Source organism: Pelecanus crispus, chromosome 18 (genome assembly GCF_030463565.1).
Source record: "Pelecanus crispus isolate bPelCri1 chromosome 18, bPelCri1.pri, whole genome shotgun sequence".
In the NCBI taxonomy this organism is placed as follows: Eukaryota; Metazoa; Chordata; class Aves; order Pelecaniformes; family Pelecanidae; genus Pelecanus; species Pelecanus crispus.
In genome coordinates, this window is record NC_134660.1 from 3,337,881 (window position 1) to 3,356,736 (window position 18,856).

Here is an 18,856-nt window from a genome sequence, read left to right on the forward strand (position 1 = left end):
AAGGGGCTGAAGGTCAGCGCTGGGGAGGTGCTGGCCTGCTCCTGACAGCGGCAGCGTGCGGGTCCGCTCCTCGTGGCCCCATTAAGCTAATTATCTCCCGAACAAAGGGATGCTGGGCTGCCGCACGGCTCCTTGACGCGGGGAGCCGTCACCCTCTGCTCGGCTGGCGCCGGGGGAGCAATGATGCCACCCGGGTGCCTGTCCCCAGTGCCGCCCTCCATCCCCTTTGGTGACTCCATCCCACCTCGGCCCCTCACCAGGTGCGCGGAGGGAGCAGCAGGGCACCAGCGTGGGTCTCGCACTCTTTATAACGCTCCGCAGCCCCGGTCTGACCCCAGACCGCCCCTCGCCTATTGCTTGTGCCGGGACCCCCTCACCCTGGGGGACGAGCCCCGATGTTTCCCTGATGCCAGAAGCCACATCTGCTGCCCAGGCTGGCGTGCAGCAGCCCCCCCGACCGCTGCACCCCAGAGCCTCCCCGCCCCTCTGCACAGCAGGGGCTCCAGTGACGCTGGGGAGGGGAAGGGACCCGCTGCCCCACGGAGAGGGGACAGGGATCGGCCAGGACCCTCCCACCAGGGAGATTTTCCCTGGAGCTGGCAAGGCAAAGCCTGCAGCCCTGGCCGGGGGCCGCGCCCAGACCCGGGGCTGCTTTTTAAGAGGAGTCTGGCAGAGCAGGCTGGGGGTACATGCACTCAGCACCGGGGTGCCAGCATCCCTGCCGGCCCCGCAGCAGGGCACTTGCTCCGCAAGCGGATGGGGGGGATGGATGAGGCGCCGGGAGCTCGGGGCGGGAGGCAAGCAGGAGTGGGGACACCCCTGCCCAACCTCCCCACCGGGCCCCGCCACAGCCCCTCGGCATGGCAGAGCGCAGGCACCCAGCCCCGCACACCTCCCTCCACGCACACTGAGCCTGCGGGCAGGCAGCTGCCCGTCCGTGGGCAGGCTGGGGCTCCCTGATCCCTGTGGCCGGGGGGGTGCTCAGTCCGGGCCCCCGAGCCCCAGGCCGGGGTCAGCAGGATGCCATGTCGCCACCTCCTTCTGTCTCGGGGATAGGCTCCAGCGGGGCGCGCAGCCGGGAGGGCTCCGGCGAGGCCGAGCCGTTCCTGCCGATGCCGCAGGACTGTCCCGCGTTGTGGATCTGCCACAGGTTGTCCAGCGCCTCCGCCTTGGCGTGCTTGAGGAGGTCAGCCTGGCCCTGCGTGGGGAGAGGGCGTCAGGGGCCGGCCCCGGGGCTGCGCCACTCGGGCTGCCCGGACCCCCCGTGCCAAGCATCGGTTGCCCCACCGGCCACCACCCATGCGGGGGGCTCGCTGGGCGCGGGCACCGCCCAAATGGGCCCATGCCATCCCAGCACTCACGGAGCATCCCCTGGGTGCGGGTCGGTGGGGCGCGGGCGGCAGGGTGGGGCGGGGAGGGGGCCGCGTAGCCCTCGCCCATCACCTTCAGGACGGTGATGTTCCAGGCGAAGCTCTCCAGCGCCTTCTGCAGCTTGCGGCCCCGCAGCCCCTCCTTGGCCTCGATGCGGTGCAGTTCCTTGTGGAAGTCCATGCCTGCGCAGACGGAAGCGTCGCTCAGCGGGCGCAGGCCCGCGTGCACAGGGACGGCCACTGCCCGCGATGGACCGAGCCGGAGGGACGCCCTTCACCCGGCACAGGGATGCAGCCTGGGTGGGCTCCTCACTGCCCCAGCAGCCCCGAGCCCCTTCCACGCCAGGAGCGAGGGGCCGACAGAGCCCCCACCACCACGCTCGGCCCCAGCCCTTGGCAGTTTTGGGCCCTGGAGGCCATGGGGTCCAGAAGGGCAGCGACTATCCCGGGCAGAGGCATGGCTCTTGCGCACCACAGCCCACCTGGGGGGCTAAAAGCGGGGCCGCCAGCCCCCCCCCAGAGCGCAGGCCCCCGCGCTGTGCACCGCGTGACGTCCTCGTGAGCGGGTGCTATATTTACCTCTCCTGACGCAGCACCGGCTCCGGGCCCACATGAGGGCTCCCACGCAAGGCTGCTCGCCCACGCGCTGTCAATCAGCACGCCCCCAGCCCCGCACCCCCACCCACAGCCGGCACCTCCCCGGACCCCGCAGCACCCACCAGCCGGGCGCAGGCCAGGCTGGCGCCGCAGGGGTTTGTCCGCGGCACAGCCGGGGTGAAAGCAGGGACGGGCAGCACCCTGGGCACGGGGCTGGGGGTTGCAGCCCCCAAACCACTGCCTGCCACCGCCTCGAGGGGCCGGGCAGAGGCAGCAGTGGTGGCTGCACACCCCAGAGCCCCTCTGCCCTGTGACACCCCCCCGCAGCACAGCAGCGGGGCTCCCGCAGCCCGAGCGGCGCAGGAGGGCGCAGAGTCCACCCGTGCCCCGCACCCCAGCCCCGCAGCACACGACCCCCCCCGCTGCCGCTCTCCCCGGCGCTGGCAGCAGCGGCGAAGCCGAAAGCCAAGAGCTCGGGGAGATTTCCGGGCTGCCGCGCAGGCAGGGAACAAACAGGGCTGCTGGCAGCAAGGCTGGTACCGGCTGGGGGTGGCAGAGCGGGGCCCCCTCCTTCCTCCCCAGCCCCTCCAGCTCCTGGCTGCTCCCCCAGCCCCGTGGGGAGCCCACACGAGCCCCTGGGCTGGCAGCCCCCCCGCACCTGGGGTAGCCCAGGCTGTCCCTGCAGGGCCCCAGCTCCAGAGGGGCTACGCAGCCCTCGGTGCCTGGAGCGGGGCCGGGGGTCCCGGGCAGCCGCCGGGGTGGGGGCAACACTGGGGGGAAGGAGAGGGGCAGGCAGCCGGCAGCACCTGCCTGTGTGGGTTCAGCCATGTGTCTTGGAAGTCGTAACATTCAGTTGCCACTTCTACCGTCAGCCCCAGTCTGTTATTTCTGGTGCTAATTATATTCGGGTGTTTGGCAGCTAATGACTCTTCTCCGCTTCCTCATCAGCCTCCTCCGCTCCCCTCCCTCTCTCCCCTCCCGCACAGCCCCTGCAGCCCACCCGCCCAGCACCCTGCCCTGCTGCAGGCAGCCCCACACCCTCGCACCCCGGCAGCACCCGGTAGCCTCCCACGCCCACCCCATGCTGCTGGGACATGGGAAAACCGCAGAGCCGGGCTTGGGGCCGCCCCAGCTGGAAATCGCTCTCCCCGGCTGGCCCCAGCTGCTCTGCCACTGAACTCTGGCCCTGGCACACACCCGCCCGGGGTGCAGGCACGCACCCCTCATCCTCCGCCGCGCGCTGCAGGTGCGCAAGTGCATGGCCAAAAATGCCGGCACACTTGGCCATGCCTATGCCCAGGTCTGGAGCTTGGTGCCAGAGCCCCTGAACTGTCCCCTGCGGGGACACGTGCCCCCAGCCCAGAGCAGAGGCACGGCACCCCCGCGCCCGGCCCCCCCAGGGATGTGCCCGGGTCTGCGGCACGAAGCAGTGCCAGGGCTGGGTCTCCCTTCCCGGGACCCACCTGCCTGCTGCGCCTGGATGAGCTTGCCGTACACCGCGTCGGCGGACTCGATCAGCGTCCGGCTGGTCTGGATCATCTGGGGAGAGGGGCGGCGTGAGGAGCTGGGCAGCCCCCCGGCCCCCACCCACCCGCAGCAGAGAGGATGGGGAGAAGGGGCTCAGGCAGGGGCTGCCCCTCGCCCCAGCGCGGTGGCCGGGGTCCGCCCCTCCTCGCCCGGCCACGCGCAGCCAGGTGCGGTGTGACCAGCGCCTGGCCGGCAGCCAGGTCCCCCCTCCAACACAAAGGAAGGAAGCGGCTCCGGCTGCCGCTATTAATGGGATTTCTCCTGCCAGGCGGGACCGCAGGACGCCCCACCAGCCGGCCTCAGCAGCGCGGGCAGGGGAACGGGGGCTGCGGGGTCCCAGGGCTCGCACCGAGCCGGGTGAGCCTGTGCCTCGACAAGACTCCTCCCTGGGCAGCCCCCCACCAGCCTCCCCCTGCACCGGCATGGGTGCAGCGAGTTCGGGGTTCCCCATCCTGGGTAGGGCGATGGTCCCAGTGCCGCCGGCCCCGCAGAGCATCCCCACGAGGAGCTGAGCCCTGGCGGGATGGCGCTTACCGTCTCGTAGGCGGTGAGGACCTTGCGCAGCAGGTCTGGGATGGGGCCCTGGGCTTCCATGGGGGGGTACTGCTCTGCCAGGTTGAGGGTGACGCTGGGCGCGCTGTCACTGTGCAGCAGCCACGCGGCCACCGTCAGGATGCACTGCTTCATGTTGGCGGCGGGCGTCAGCCCGCACAGCTCCTTGAAGGAGACCAGCGCGTTCTGCGGGCAGAAACCGGCATCAGGGGCTCAGCCTGGGAGGGCCTCTAAGAGCCCCCCCGCTGGGAATGTCCCCGTTTCCCCCAGCTCTCTGCTCCAGACAAGGCTCCTCGCCTGCATCCCCGAGGAAGAGGGGCGATGCACGGGCTCCCCACCGCTCACGGTCTGGCCCCGTCCTCCCCCGCAGAAACCAGGTCCCCCAGTGCCTCCACGGGGTCCATACCTGCACGTTCTCCCGCAGGTCGGTGGCCTCCCGCAGCGGCTGGGTGGCCGTCCGGAAGACCTCGTCAATGGCCTTGATGCCAGTGGCCTTGGTGGAGGTGTACTCCCGCACCCGGCGGCCCCGGCGCCCCGCCAGCCCCCGCCGGTGCCCCTTGCCCCCACCGCGGCGGTCAGTGATGGCCACGTGCACGAAGAGGGTGGCGTGGGGCAGGGGCTCCCCAGCCAGGGACTGGAGGGGGACGTGGCGGTAGCCAGGCTGCAGGCACTCGAAGGGGATGGTGTACTGGGCGATGAACTCGTCGCCGATGTAGTCGTCGTCCAGCACGACGAAGCGCAGGACGGCCAGCTCCGGCAGGTTGATCTGGAACTCCAAGCTCTCGTCGAAGACAGGGTTGTCCCCGCTCTGCAGGGCCGTCTTGGTGCGGTGCTCGGCACAGTCGGCCGGGATGCCGTGGATCTCGGCACAGACGTAGGGCTCCACCACCTCTCCCTTGGCCCCTGAGCCCTTGGGCTTGGGCAGGTTCTGCCCACTGATGACCTTGAGGTGCAGGAGCTGGGCGGGCACCCCAGGCAAGGAGTCCTTGGCGTTGGCACTGAAGTAGGAGACCTCCTCCCGCATGATGGCGGGGCGGAGGACGTAGCCGCAGGCCCCGTTCTGCCGGAACCAGCCCGCATTCAGGTCCATCATGAGCCCCGGCGTCTGGTAGTTCATGGCCACCATCTGGCAGCCGCACTTCCAGAAGTCCTGGGGGTTCATGTTGCTGGCGTCAATGCGCATGGGGCTGGGGTAGATGCGGGAGAGGAACCGCTTGTTGTAGCTCACCAGCTCGGCCGGGCACTCGTTGGCGAAGCGTCCCGCCTCCACCTCGCTGAAGGAGCACATCTCCCAGTAGCGCTGCCCGCGCCGCGAGCTCTCGAAGTCCTGGAAGGGAACAGCCTGGCAGAGGCTCACCAGCTCCGAGAGCTCCCGGCTGAGGCGCACCCGCCGCGGGCCTCCTCCCTCCGGCACCTCCTGGTCCTCCTGGCCCAGCCGCCGCGCCAGCTCCCAGCCTTCCTCCTCGTCCGACACCTCCCCCTCGCTGTCCTCGCAGCCGGGCGGCAGCTTCTTGCCCTTGATGAGGATGCGGCCCTTGAGCTGCTCTGGGGAGGGCAGGTAGGACGCGGCGGGGTTGGGGGGCTCCAGGTACAGCTTCTCCCCCAGCGTCTTGCGCAGGCACTGGGCGGCGAGGCGCTGCTGGGGGGCCGAGCACCGCACCACCAGGCAGAGGATGAGGGGGTAGGCGGAGGCGGCGAAGGCGTGCTGGTCGATCAGCCCCACCACGGCACGGAAGGGCACGCAGGAGGCGGCTGAGGGGCTGGTGTAGACCACGGGCTCGCCCTCAGGGCCGTCCCACAGCACCAGTTCGATGCTGCGGCAGCCCAGGCCCAGGGCGCTGATGTAGCCATTGATGTCCGAGCGGCCCCAGAAGTTGTCCTCCAGCAGGCAGGCGCTGTGGGCAGAGCTGATGTAGTAGTGGGAGAGGGGCTGCGCCATGTCCTGGCACACCTTGCGGTGCTGCGGGTCAAAGATGGAGCAGTCGGCGGAGAGCAGGTAGCGCGTGAAGCCATCGATGGCCAGGTAGCCCTTCTCCCGGCCCTCCTTTGAGGGCTCGTACTTGCCGACGATCTCCAAGCACTTCTCCTCTGTCACCCCCTCCATGCCCTGCTCCACCTCCAGGAACATCAGCAGGTCCTTCAGACCCAGGTACTCCTTGTTGCTGGAGAACTGCACCAGCAGGAAGAAGATCTCGGGGCGGGTGCAGAGCTCACAGTACGCCTCCACGAAAAGATCGCAGGCCACCTCCGCACCAGGCCGCTCGCTGGCCTTCTGCAGCTCCTTGAACTTCAGCTCGATGGTGGAGGTCTTCATGCCTGGGTTGAGCGCTTTGATCAGCTGCACGGCCCGGGACACGGGGATGCGGCCAGACTTCTCCAGGTCGGCGAGGTCGAAGACGGAGGAGATCCAGGAGGTCCGCAGGCTCGGGTGGCCAGTCCCGGGCGCCTCGGGGGTGTGCTTTCCGTAGGACACCAGGTACCGGAGCCCCATCACCCAGGCGCTCACCACATCGGCCGAGCTGGCCACCAGGTCCAGGGACTCGTAGTTGTCTCCGTAGATGATGGAGAAGGCACACTCATCCGGGAACTGGTCGGAGAGGCCATTGCTGCGCAGGATGGGTGTCTTCTTGCCCACACGCACCTCTTTGACCGACTTGATCTCAATCTTGGCCTTCTCCGAATCCTTCTTGGAGGGCTCCCAGCGCACGGAGCGCATGTCAGCGTCCAGGATGAAGAAGCGGCTGTACATGCGGGAGTTGGAGCGCACCTTCTTCAGCTCGCAGCCCTCCAGCATGAAGGAGATGCAGGCAGCCGTGCTGTTGATCTTGCGGTCGTTGGGCATGGTGCTGAAGGACACCGTCTTCTTCTTCTGTGGCGGCCGCTGCCGGGAGCCATCCTGCCAGGGCGGGAGAAGGGGGCAGAGCCGTCAGGGATGGGACAGGCAGCGCACTTACCACCAGCTCCCGGCACCCTCCCGCTGCATGCTCTCCCACCCTAGCCCCAATGCACAGCGCAGCACCCCACGGTGCCCCAGGGTGCCCCAGCACCACGCGAAGCCCAGTCCGCCCCAGTCCAACCCTCTCCCCGGAGGCTGGGAGCAGGCTCCAGCCCTGGCCTCCCCCACAGCTCGCTGCCTGGCTTATTTTAACTCTGCTTTCCTTCCTTCCTTCCTGCTCCCGGCCCTGAGCTGGACCCTTCCCTACTGCTCACTCACCCTTGGAGACACGGCCACGCACAGGCAGCCCGGCACGGTCCCTGTCTCCCCAGCCTGGGGACACCGGAGGAAAACAGGCGCCCGGCAGGGCCAGCCTGTGCCCACAGCAGCCCCATCCCTGCAGAGGGGCACACGCCACGGCCCCTCACGCCTTCCCCCGCACCCTGGGCAGCAGCCCCGGGCACCATGGCAGCGGGGTGTGAGGATGCCTCGGGCGCCCCGAGGCGATGCATGGGCAGAGCAGCTCCTGGGGAGCCCCAGCCAGACACCCCACTCCGTCTGCCGGGGAGCGGTGCAGGACGGCCACCCGCAAGCGCCACGCGCTGGGGATGAGCACGGCCCACGGTCCTGTCCCGCAGAGCCTGCGGCTGCTGCTGCCTGTACGGGGTCACAGGGGGTACGGGCTGTCTGCTGCCTGCACCCCATGCCCACACTCTGCCCGCACCCCTGCGCCAGCCCTGCCCCTCGGCGGGGAAGGGGGTCCTGCTGCTAAGGGGGTGGGGGATGAGGCGGAACAGCAGGGTCGGGAGCATATTATGGCATGGATTTCATTAAGTAGTGCAGCAGGAGGAGATTTAATCTATTTCTTCAAGATTATGGTGAGTCACCTCTAATCTCGTGGTGTCTCCGGAAGAGGCAGGTCCTGCCCAGCTGCCCAGTTTGGGGGAGAGGGGGTGTCCCCCTCCAGCACCCCAAGAGCTTCCAGACTTCCCGTGTGGGGCTGCCGCAGGGTGGGCAGCAGCCTGGGCAAGCACATCCCCGTGCCTGACCCCAAAGGGTCTGGATCTGCCCCCGGGGGGCCAGGCAGCCCCAGCCCATGGCAATCGGGATGGGTCACGCAGGCAGCCGGCACCCCAGGGGTGCCCAGGACACAGCGTCCTGGGGAAGGGGGAACCAGCCCCAGCCCTCAGCCCCGCGCTAGAGCAGGCTGGATCCTGCCGGCCCGGAGGGACATGACTTCCCGGGCAGGGGTTCTTTCTGCAGCCTCGGTGCCTGCCGGCGAAGGCCGACCCCACTCAGCATCGTGCGGGGGCTATTTCCCCCAGCTCGGCTGCAGGAGCTGTTTGCATCCTCTCGCTGCCAGATTGCTCTGGGGAGCCGGCCGAGCGCCAGGACCCTGCCTCCGTGCCAGCCAGCTCCCGGGGGTTGTCCCCTGCTCAGCGGGCTCTCGGGAACCCCCCAGCCAGCAGCAGCTGCCCCCTCCCCTCTGCAGCCTCCCCGGGCAGTGGGGTGGTGATGCGGGGCATCCCCCAGAGCCCCACCATCGACCTGGGACAATCACCCCAAAGGCTGAGCCAGGGACCCAGCTGCCAGGGGCCACCGTGCCGGGGTGCAGGACCCCGGGCCAGCCCCGGCCGGCGGGGAGCTCAGCGGCAGGTCATGCCATCAGCCAGCCCCACGGGGAAGGACTTGCCGCCGGGACGTTTCCTGCGAGCAGCAATCTGAGCACCCCACTGACAGGCAGCCCCAGCCCTCGCTCCCCGCGGGGTGATGGCTGGCACCGGGGAGCGGCCCCCTCCTGCCCTGCGTAGGACCCCCGCACCTCTGTGGACCGGCTCCCCGCCCCGGCACACCCCACCCCGGGCGGCTCTGCACTGGGCCCCACAGCTAAAAACAGGAAATCCATCCGGAAAGGAAACACGGGCGGGGGGCCTGCGTGCACCCAGCACTCGGGGACCTGCCTCCAGCTGTGCCCACCGCAGACAGCCAGACCCACCCCTCCGGCACCAGCCCCGCCGGGCCCCATGCCACCCTTGGCTCAGGGCGAAAACCTGAACACCTTCCCTGCAGCCCCCCCGTCCCCCAGGGCTTGAGCAAGGGGAGGGGGTGACTGCTGCAGCGCTTTGGGGTGCAGATGCCTGGCGCAGACCTGAGCGTGCCCCACGGCAGACGGGCTCTGCTCTCACCATCCGCACAGGTGAACCTCAGCGGGTGCCACTGCCACCCTGGTCCAGGAGCTTCCAGTGTTTGCACCCAGCGGCAGCAGCCGTGTGGGACCTCCTGTCCACAGCTGCCCGCCGGCTTCACAGACCGGCCCGGGGACCAGTGGGGAAAAGCCACTGCTCCCCGGCAACCCATTGCACGGGCGCTTTCCAGGCGGGCTTCCACCCTGGGGACGCCCTGCTAAGTGCTCCGCAAGGCAACGGGCAGGAGCGGTGTGGGCAGGAGCGGTGTGGGCAGGAGCGGTGCGGGCAGCCGGGGCCGCAGAGCTCCATCAGGTGATAAGTAGGTCAGCAGCGGAGGCAGGAGGATGCGGCACCCATGGCCGCGGGAGCATGGAGCATCCCTGGCCACAGGGCAGGGCTCCAGCAGGAGCAGGGCATCCCGCACGCTGTGCCGCCAAGCTGGCAGCAAGCGGGCAGGGCTCCTGCCAGCGCTGCCACACACATGGCACCCACAGAGTCTGGCTGTGCGGAGGGAAGACGCGCGGACCACGATGCCGATGCCAGCCGTGATGTCAACGGCGAGCGCGGGCATCCAGCTGGGCACGGAGGGCACGTCCAAACCCAGCTGCCCGCGCTCTGCCCAGCTCCGCAGCGTGTGCTAAGCACCTCTTCAGCCCATTACCTCCCACGATTAGTGCCCCGGCAAGCGCGGTAGTCCTAATCTCAGCCGCCACGTGACCGCCGTCATTACCCGGCCAAGCAACCCGCTCCCAAGCACAGGGATGGGAAAGGGCCCATCGTCCGCCCCTCCCTTCCCGTTATCCCCCGAGGCCCAGCCGGGGGGGGTCCCCGCCACACAGCAGCTCGTGACAGCAGGAGACAGAGGAACTGAAAGCCTGTGGGGCTGAGCCGCCTCGGCCTGACCGCAGCTCTGCTGCCCAGCCAGGGGAGCAGGACTGCGGCCGCCCCAGCAGCAGGACCCCTCTCCCGGCCATGGTTGTGTGCGGCGGGACCGCATTTCGCCCCGGGGACGGGGCTGTTCCCCAGCCTGGCTGTGCCGTGACTCACCCACAGCCCGTTTCCCCAGATCCCGGTTCTTCCCACTGCCCCCATCCTGGGCTGGGCAGCGCGAGCAGGGATGCGGGCAGCAGGCAGCAGCCGGCAGCACTGGAGCGGAGGCAGTGGGAGGCCAGGCACAGCCAGGGCTTTTCTCCCGTCGTTTGTTCCCTGCCAAGAAGATAGCGAGTGACACATCCACTCCCCGCAGCACCAGCTGCCGCTACCCAGCAAGGGGCCGTGGAGCCAGAGCCCCGTGCAGAGGCACCGCACAGCTCCTGGGGCTGGCGCGGGGTGGGGAGAGGGCCCACCCAGGGGACAGGACAGCGGGGTGCTGGGGAAGGGTCACGTCCCGCAGATGGGAGGAACAGATCCAGTACCCCCCCAGTCCCTCTCCAGCATCCCCCCAGCCCACCTGACCTCCAGCCCGCTCCGCTTCCAGCCTGAGAAGAAAGCAGGGAGCAGGTTCTCTAGCAGGGAGCAAGTTCTCTAGCCAGGGCATGGAGATGCCACCCTCCCCGTCGCTGCACAGAGCCAGCTCTGCGGCCACCGGGCACAGCCAGCCCTGGGTTCCACCGGCCCCAGCACAGCCACCAGTTCTCACTTTCAGACTCAGTCCTCCAGCCTTGTCTGGAAATCCCAAAAAATAACAGAGCTGGCAGCTCTGTTAAGAGCTAACAGCTCTTCCCACATGTGCCTCCACTTCGTCAGCAGCCTGCCCGGCCCGCTGCCGGCAGCTCGGTTGTGCCTTTGCTCCAAGCTGTAGCTGGGCTCGTGGCCCCGTGCCCCCTCCCTGCCCCACAGCCCCAGCACCGGCACCGTGGCTGAGCTGCGGGCGCAGCCCCTGACCCCCACCCACCACTGTGCAGGGGAGCAGCGAAGCTGCCGCAGACCCCGCAGCATGGGAACAGCCTTGGCCTCCCCCAGGGATCCGGGGTCAGGCAGCTGCTCCCCAGGTCCTGCTGGGGCTGGTTGGGGACCCAACCTGCTGGAGGTCCCCACGGACCCTTCCTGTCACCACCACCCTCTCCCCAGCCGCTGTGCAGAGCTGGCCCAAGCCGCCCCCTCCAACCGGGGAGAGCCCAGGCACAGGGGGGTCTCAGCCGGTGGCGGCAGAGGGGCTGGCAGAGGACGCGCCCTGTCCCCTGTCCCTGCTCAGGGACAGGAGAGCTGTGCTGGGGAAGCAGCACGACCGCTGACTCCAAACGGGTGCAGGCAGGAGGAGCGTGGCGTGGGCGGCCGGTGGCCGCTCAGTCCCACAGGCAGCGTGGCTGCCGCTGTCCCCTGCCTGCCAGCGTCACCCCAAGGAGGGGCTCAGCACGGTCGGGGCCCTGGGGCGCAGACAGGCTCAGCCCGGGGAACTCACGGCTGTGGGACTCGGGACCTGCAACCCTCCAGCACCAGGGCAGGATCAGGCCCCAGATGGACTCAGAGACACATGACGGACCAGCACAGGCTGGGGATGCTGGCCAGGTCTGACCTGCTCCAGCGCCAGCACCCTCCCCCACCAGCACTGGCCCTGGGCCACCGGGCCACCCGACCTTCATGTGAGGCCAAATCCCGTGGTGACGCACGGCGGTGATGGGGGATGCGCCCAGCCCGGGGACAAGCGAGGGGTTCACCTCCAGCCCACGGCGCCCGCGGCTGGTTCCTGGGCAGGGAGCGGTGGGGAGGCATGCTGTCCGGCCCCGGGAGGAGCAGGAGACCCCCGTGAGCTCCCCAAGGAAACCGGGCACAGATGGTGCACCGGCCTCTGGCTGCACAGGAGCACCGAGAGGTCTCCTTGCCGTCACCACGCAGGGCACATCCCGGCCGCTCTCGCAACAGTTCACAGTGGGAGCCCAGGCGGGCACGGGTAAGGGCGCAGGGTCCCTCCGGCTGCCCTGAGGAGGGGCCGATGCCTCTGCCCAGGGAACCAGGTCCTGGAGGCAGAAGACCGGGGCTGGACTGGCACCGCAGGAACAGCCCACACACAGGGTATTAATAGCACCGGAGCAATCCCGGCTTAAAATAGGCTGCCAGGAGTGGGGAGGCGGGTCCCGGGCAGACGTGACCTATTGTGTCAGCGAGCATCGGCGGCATAAGCACAATTAGGGGGGCTCATTTAGGAAAGCACGCCTGTGACCCACTGCCCACCCACGTGGGAGACCCCCAGAGACCCTCCCTGGCCCACGGCCCCACTGGTGCCCCCAACCAGCCACGGCACAGCTCCGGGGAGGCGTTGGGAGCAGGTTGGGAGCTGGCCAGGCCGGGCCCAAGGCTCAGCGCCTTCGCAGGAGGGAGCACAGGAAAGCGGAAGGCACTCAGGAATCAGGAGCAAGCGACTCCTCACTGGCACCCATGGGTGCCCTGAGCAGGACAGGGCGATATTGCAGCGTGGCTCCCACAGCAGGAGCAGCGTGGCGGTGCAGGGGACCCGTGGCAACGGCGGTGGCTGGACGGGGCAATCCACGGCCACGCAAAGAGGACAGGCCTGGCCCGGCAGCGCACGAAGCCCGAGCCAGGCTTTGCCCTTGGGGACCCAGGGTGCCGGGCAGGGCGAGGAGATGCCATGCTGGCCCTGGCAAAAGCAGCCCCGGCGAGCCCGGTGCTGCGGGTGGGGGGCAAAGCCCCGCGCCCGGCCGGGCGGGCGACCCCCGGGCACCGATCCGGGGCTGCAGCTGCCCCACGGCTCCACGAAGCCGCCCCACGGGTGCGGGCAGCGCCCGGCCGGGCACGGCGGGAGCCCGGGGGCACGGTGGGCACGGTGGGCACCGCGGGCTGGCAGGGCCGGTGCCCGCTGCCTCCGGGGCCGGGGGGACGCGCAGCTCCCGCGGGGGGCACGGCTGGGTCCCCCGAGCGCTGCGCAGGTCCCGGGGGACACCGGAGCCGGCTCCGGGGCGGGGAGGGGCCGGTGCGGGGCCGGTGCGGGGCTCTCACCTTCATGATGCTGGCCCGGGGCGCGGCGGGCGCGGGGCTCCGCTCCGCCGAGTCCTCACGGCTGCTGCTGCCCGAGCCCGAACCGGGGCTGCCGCCGCCGCCGCCGCCGCCGCGGGGCCCGTTGGGCAGCGGCGGGGCGGGGCGGGGCGAGCCCGGCGGCGGGGCGCCCCGGGGCCCCTCCGCCATCCCCCGCGGCCTCAGGGCAGCGGCCGCCGCGGGGCCCCGGGCGCCCCCGGAGCCTGCGCCCGCCGCCGCTGCGGGCTCAGTGGCGGAGCGGGCGGGAGGCGGCGCGGCCGGGAGGAGGGGACGGGCCGGGCCGGGGGCGGGGACGCGGATGGGGACGGGGACGGCGCGGCCCCCCCCCCCGCCCACCCCGCCCCGGGCTGCAGCGGCGGGGACGGGCACCGGGCACCGGGCACCGGGCACCGGCACCTCCCGCCGCCGGGCTCTCCCCCCGCCCCGGCCTCCGCCCAGCGCCGCAGCGCCCGGGCTCGGCGGCCGCCCCATCCCGGTGGGAGCCCAGCCAAGCCCGCACCCTGCAGCCGGGCACCCAAACCCAGCCCACGCCCTGCAGCCTGGTACCCGAAACGAGCCTGCACCCTGCAGCCTGGCACCCAAACCCAGCCCACGCCCTGCAGCCTGGCACCCGAGACAAGCCTGCACCCTGCAGCCTGACACACAAAGCGACCTTGCGCCCTGCAGCCTGGCACCCGAGACAAGCCTGCACCCTGCAGCCTGACACACAAAGCGACCTTGCGCCCTGCAGCCTGGCACCCGAAACAAGCCTGCAGCCTGACACACAAATCGACCTTGCGCCCTGCAGCCTGGCACCCAAGACAAGCCTGCACCCTGCAGCCTGACACACAAAGCGACCTTGCAGCCTGGCACCTGAAACAAGCCTGCACCCTGCAGCCTGGCTCTCAAATCCGCCTTGCACCCTACAGCCTGGCACCTGAAACAAGCCTGCAGCCTGACACACAAACCGACCTTGCGCCCTGCAGCCTGGCACCCGAGACAAGCCTGCACCCTGCAGCCTGGCTCTCAAATCCGCCTTGCACCCTGCAGCCTGGCACCTGAAACAAGCCTGCAGCCTGACACACAAATCGACCTTGCGCCCTGCAGCCTGGCACCCACACCCTGCAGCCCAGCACCCAAAGTGAGCCTGCAACCTGCAGCCTGGCATGTGTGGCACGGGCAGCAGGACCAGCAGCCCCACTGGGGTCTCTGCGCTGGATCCAGTTGCACGTCTCTGCCAGCGCAGGGCTGCCCGGGACCCCCAGAGCCCATTTTCACCACCCTGGCTTCTATCCAGCCACCACCCGCCCCGGTCCCCACTAAACCCCAGCCCGTACCCTGCTGGTGCCAGGCACACCTGATGCCAGCTGGCCCAGCACCCGTGTCCCCACCGCGCCGGCAGCAATCCAGGCTCACTACCCCTGCCCAGGCATCCTCCCCACAGCCGCAGGCACCGCTTCTTCCCTACTTGCACCAGGAATTTTGCCCCAGGCTTTTCAGATGGCAGGAAGGGGCCTTAGTCCGGCTCCATCCCCAACAGAGGTTTTGGCTGTGCCGGGGCAGGGGGGAGATGCTTTGCGCAGACCCTGTTCAAGAACTTGTCCCCTGCCGGCAGCCTGGCTTGTCCCCACCGCAGTAGCAGCTGCCTGCACAGCAGGTTTCCCAAGCACCATGGCTCACCAGACCTTAAAAATAAACCTTAACAAGCAGGAGGGGAAAGGACCAGTCCCTCCTGCCCGGTACATTTGTGCCTCAAAGGCACAAACAGCCCCACACTCCCAGAGCCCCAGCCAGATGCTGAACTGGTTAAATATTCATGGCTGCCCCTTCCCCAGGACCCCCAAGGAAACAACAGCAGCATCTTCTCAATCACCAGAGCAGAGTCGGGGCTGTCATCAAGAAATCTCTTTAATGAGGATTAAAAATAATAGTACTAAAAAAAATCAATCCCAGAGCGCTGCCCTTTATTTATTTTTTGAGTGATAATCCTCCTTTATTTTGCTTCTGGTTTTTTAAACACTAAAAGCAGCCCTTGCTGGAGCTTATAATTTCCTAAACCAGCAGACGTGGGCTGGAGCCCGGTGGAGGGGCTGCTCCACAGCAGCCGGCACCTGCCACCACCGGCCACCCTGCCCACAGTGTCCCTGCCTGCGGTGTCCCTGCCAGGGGACAAAATGCCACAGGGCCCCCGAGCTCAGCATGGGATGAGCCAAGCTCCTGCGCAGGCCTGAGGCTCCACTGCTCCTCCTGGCTCTTGGGGAGGTTTCCGCTGTCCCCCCCTGCACCGGCTGTGGGCTGTGACAGCTGAAGTGTCCCTTGAGAAAGGCACGGGCACCCGCTCCGCTGCGGCTGCCTGCGGGCATCGCTAAGGTACTGAGCAGAGCGGGGCGAGCCGTGGCAGGACCCGGCTGCCCCGTGACGCTCACAAGTGCCCGCTGTCCCACCATGTGCCGAGAACAGTCCCGCGAAGGGCCAGCTCTGCTGGCAACTGCCCGGGGCCGGGCCCAGGGCTGGGGTGTGCCGCAGGTCCTGCTCCATCCCCGCGGGCAGCACCGAGCGGGGTGCCCACCGGTGCCTGGCGCCTGCTGCCACCGCGGAGCAGGGGCACGGTCGAGCTGGCTGCTGGCTCCATCCGCTACGCTCAGCCAAACCCTCCGGGGCCGGGCACCCTCGCCCCCGACGCCCCCTGCTAGGGACTCAGCCCCGCTCCCTCCCCGCAGGGTGCATGCCAAGCGAACCCCAGGGCGGGAGGGCTGCGGGACCCCCCGGGCTGCCCTAGGAGATGACGGTGCTCTGGATGAGCTGCAGCAGCCGCTCCTCCCGCAGGACCCTGGGCATGGGGAGGGGGGAGCCCAGGGCCTCCCGCAGCCGGGCGAAGGCCCCGGCCCCCACCAGGTGCAGGCGCAAGGGCCCGATGCTGCCCTTGAAGCGGAAGGACTTATAGATGGGGAAATCCTCCTGGAGACACTGGTCCAGCTGCAGAGAGAGGACGGGTTGCCCACACTGGTCCAACACCGGCCTTCCCAGTGGAGCAGCCATCACCCCCCGCCGCAGCCAAGCATCCCGGCGGCGCAGAGGCTGCCAGGCCAGCACCGCCACCGCGCGGCTGCGGCCACCCTGCTGCCTGCCAGGCGGGGTGCAGGCAGGGCGCAGGCAGCGAGGCTGGCCTGCCTGCGGGAACCTGCCCCAGAGCAGAGCCCGCGTCCCCCCTCACCTTGTAGCGCTGCCCCTCCGACAGGTCCCGCAGGCCCCGCAGCTCCACGAACACCTCGTAGTGGGGGGCACAGACCCCCGAAGAGGCGCCTGCAGCAGCACCGCGAGCACGTTAAAGTCGCCCGCAGCCCCCGGCCCCGCCGGACGCAGGTGCCCTGGGGCCGAGCAGGGTGCAGGAGGGTGGGCAGAGCCCCGGGCAGCGCTGGCAGCACTTTTGGGGGGACTCAGGCAGCTCGCGGGGGGACTCACCCAGCAGGGCACTCTCCACACAGATGTAGTCAACCAGGCGAGCGCCCGGCCACATGCCCACGGCTCGGCACAGGCTCTGGAAGAACCGCTCCTCAGGGATGCTCTCGCCCCGCACGCTCAGCGCCTGGCTCTCCCTGCGGTGCAGGGGGCCAGGGTGGGTGCCCCGTGCCGGGGGTGCCCTGGGCAGCGTCCCATCTGGACCCTGCCTGGCACAGGACCCCCCACGCAGCCCCCCGAGGTGAGGGGCAGGGGCTGGCGTGTCCTCACCTGCGCACGGGCTCCACCACGGGACACTGCTTGTGGAAGCCGGCCACCCTCAGCACCTCCCCGGCACGGCACCTGCGTGGGCAGCGGGAGCGTGAGGGGGGCCGGTGCTGGGCGCATGGGGCTGGGGTGGGCAGCCCCCCCGGACCACCGCAGCAGGGAGGAGGCACCTGTACTCTCCCAGCCGGGCCGTCAGGACCAGCCCATACTCGCGTCCCTCCCAGAGCTCGCCCAGCAGCACCGTCCGCGGCTCCTCCTCGGCCGGGCAAGGCAGGAACTCGCAGAAAGCCCAGTCAGGGCACAGCAGGAAGCGGGGTGCTGGCTCCTCCGGCCACAGGTTCACACCGAGCAGGGCTGGGCAGAGGGCAGCACGTGTCAGCGTGAGCCCCCCAGACCACCCCCCATCCCTGCCCACACCGCCTGACCCCCCTCCAAGGGGGAACTTCCCGGCCGGGTGCCAGGACAGAGCTGTTTTTGGAGAGCAGGCAGGTCTCTCCAGGGAGGGACATGGCACAGAGATGCACCCACGTCTGTGGGACAGGGGGTTCATGCTGCCATATGGCAGCAGTTCCCCTCGTGCACCCAGGGCAGGCCATGGGGACAGCCCCACGCGGGGGACACTCACCTCCTGCCGCCCGGTAGAAGGGGCAGTAGAAAGGCAGCCCCTTGCAGTCAGCCTGGCGGAGGGCGTCGCAGTAGAGCTGCTCCGCGCCGTGCGCTGTCCCCACCACCACCACCTCCAGCTGCGGCCACAGGCGCCGCACGATGCCCTCGAAGCCGTGGGCACACTCGGCCCGGAGCTCGGCCGCCCGGGCGCTGTCGGGGGTCAGCAGCGCCTGCAGCCGGGCCCGCGCACCCTCGGGCAGCCCGGGCTGGGGGCTCAGCCTGCCCAGCGCCAGGTCCTGGGCCAGCCCGGGCCAGCTGGCGCGCAGGTCCGCCAGCGCATCGTGCAGCTCGGCGGCCAGCGCGGCCTCCAGCACACGCAGGGCACGCTCCTGCAGGGCGAAGAGCAGCTGCACCCGCAGAGCAGCAGCCCGCGAGGGCAGGGCACCCGCCTCGGCCGGGGTGCAGTAGAGGGTGGGCAGGGGCCAGCCCGCCGGGGCGCGGGGGTGGCTGGGCGCCCAGGAGAGCAGGGCCGTGCCCCGGGGAGCCAGCGCCTGCGGGAAGGCGACGCGGAGGGTGTCCAGGTAGAGCAGGGACCCCTGCGTGGGGAGAGCGGGGGGTCAGGCAGGGCGGACCGGGGCAGCAGCGCTGGCTTCCCTGCGTGGGGTGCCTGCGCTCCGCTCCCTGCGTGGGGTGCCTGCGCTCCCCTCCCTGCCCCGTCACCCCCGTACCTGCAGAGGGGGGTCGGTGCCCCAGCAGCTGCGGAGCAGAGCCCAGGGGCGCAGCGGGGTGACCTGCCCGCCGGGCACCCCATCGGGGCAGCTCTGCCCCAGGGGGTGCTGCTCCCGGAAAGCCTCCGAGCCTGCGGAAAAAGGCACGGGGTGAGGGGAGGCGACCCCCGGGATCCCCCCCCACACACACACACCCAGCCCCCGCCCCAGGGCTCCGCCGCCCCCCTCTCACCGCGGGCCGTGCCGGGGGGCAGCAGCCGCCGCAGCCGCCGCTCCTGGCTGGGCCGCACCTCGCTGCCCAGCAGCTCCAGCCGCCGCCGGTACCAGCCCGCGGCACGGAGCAGCGCGGAGCGGGCCAGGCCGTGCCGCAGCGCGGGGAGGGCGGGCAGGGCCACGGCCACGGCCACGGCCACGGCCACGGCCACCGCCACCGCCACCGCCACCGCCACCAGCATCCCGCGCCGCGCACCGCCGCTGCCGGCACAGCGCGACCGCCGCCCCCGAGCAGGGACCCGAGCACCGGGACCCCCCTCGCCCCGGCCCCCCCCCCTCCCCTCCCCGGTTATTCCGCCTCCGGCAGAAATGACGGTGAATGACCGCGACCGGCGCCGCCCCGCCGTCAGCTCCGCCTTTTCGTTTTTATTTTCGTTTTCTCCTTTA

General features: G+C 70.1%; 2 protein-coding genes across 2 annotated transcripts; both read right to left on the minus strand.

The window, feature by feature from the left end:
• Positions 1 to 1,012: 1,012 nt before the first annotated feature.
• Positions 1,013 to 13,307, minus strand: LOC142595193 (inactive phospholipase C-like protein 2). The gene is made up of 6 exons (XM_075722843.1): positions 13,122 to 13,307; positions 4,453 to 6,942; positions 4,029 to 4,232; positions 3,431 to 3,506; positions 1,444 to 1,553; positions 1,013 to 1,198 (listed from the first exon to the last, which is right to left on the minus strand). Exons 1-6 carry the CDS (start codon positions 13,305 to 13,307, stop codon positions 1,013 to 1,015), a joined length of 3,252 nt encoding a protein of 1,083 aa, XP_075578958.1.
• Positions 13,308 to 15,911: 2,604 nt separating this feature from the next.
• On the minus strand, positions 15,912 to 18,651 carry GHDC (GH3 domain containing). The gene is made up of 8 exons (XM_075723118.1): positions 18,429 to 18,651; positions 18,197 to 18,327; positions 17,488 to 18,064; positions 17,033 to 17,216; positions 16,866 to 16,937; positions 16,599 to 16,732; positions 16,351 to 16,439; positions 15,912 to 16,112 (listed from the first exon to the last, which is right to left on the minus strand). The coding sequence occupies exons 1-8, from the start codon at positions 18,649 to 18,651 to the stop codon at positions 15,912 to 15,914; spliced, it is 1,611 nt and encodes a 536-aa protein (XP_075579233.1).
• Between the last annotated feature and the right edge of the window lie 205 nt (positions 18,652 to 18,856).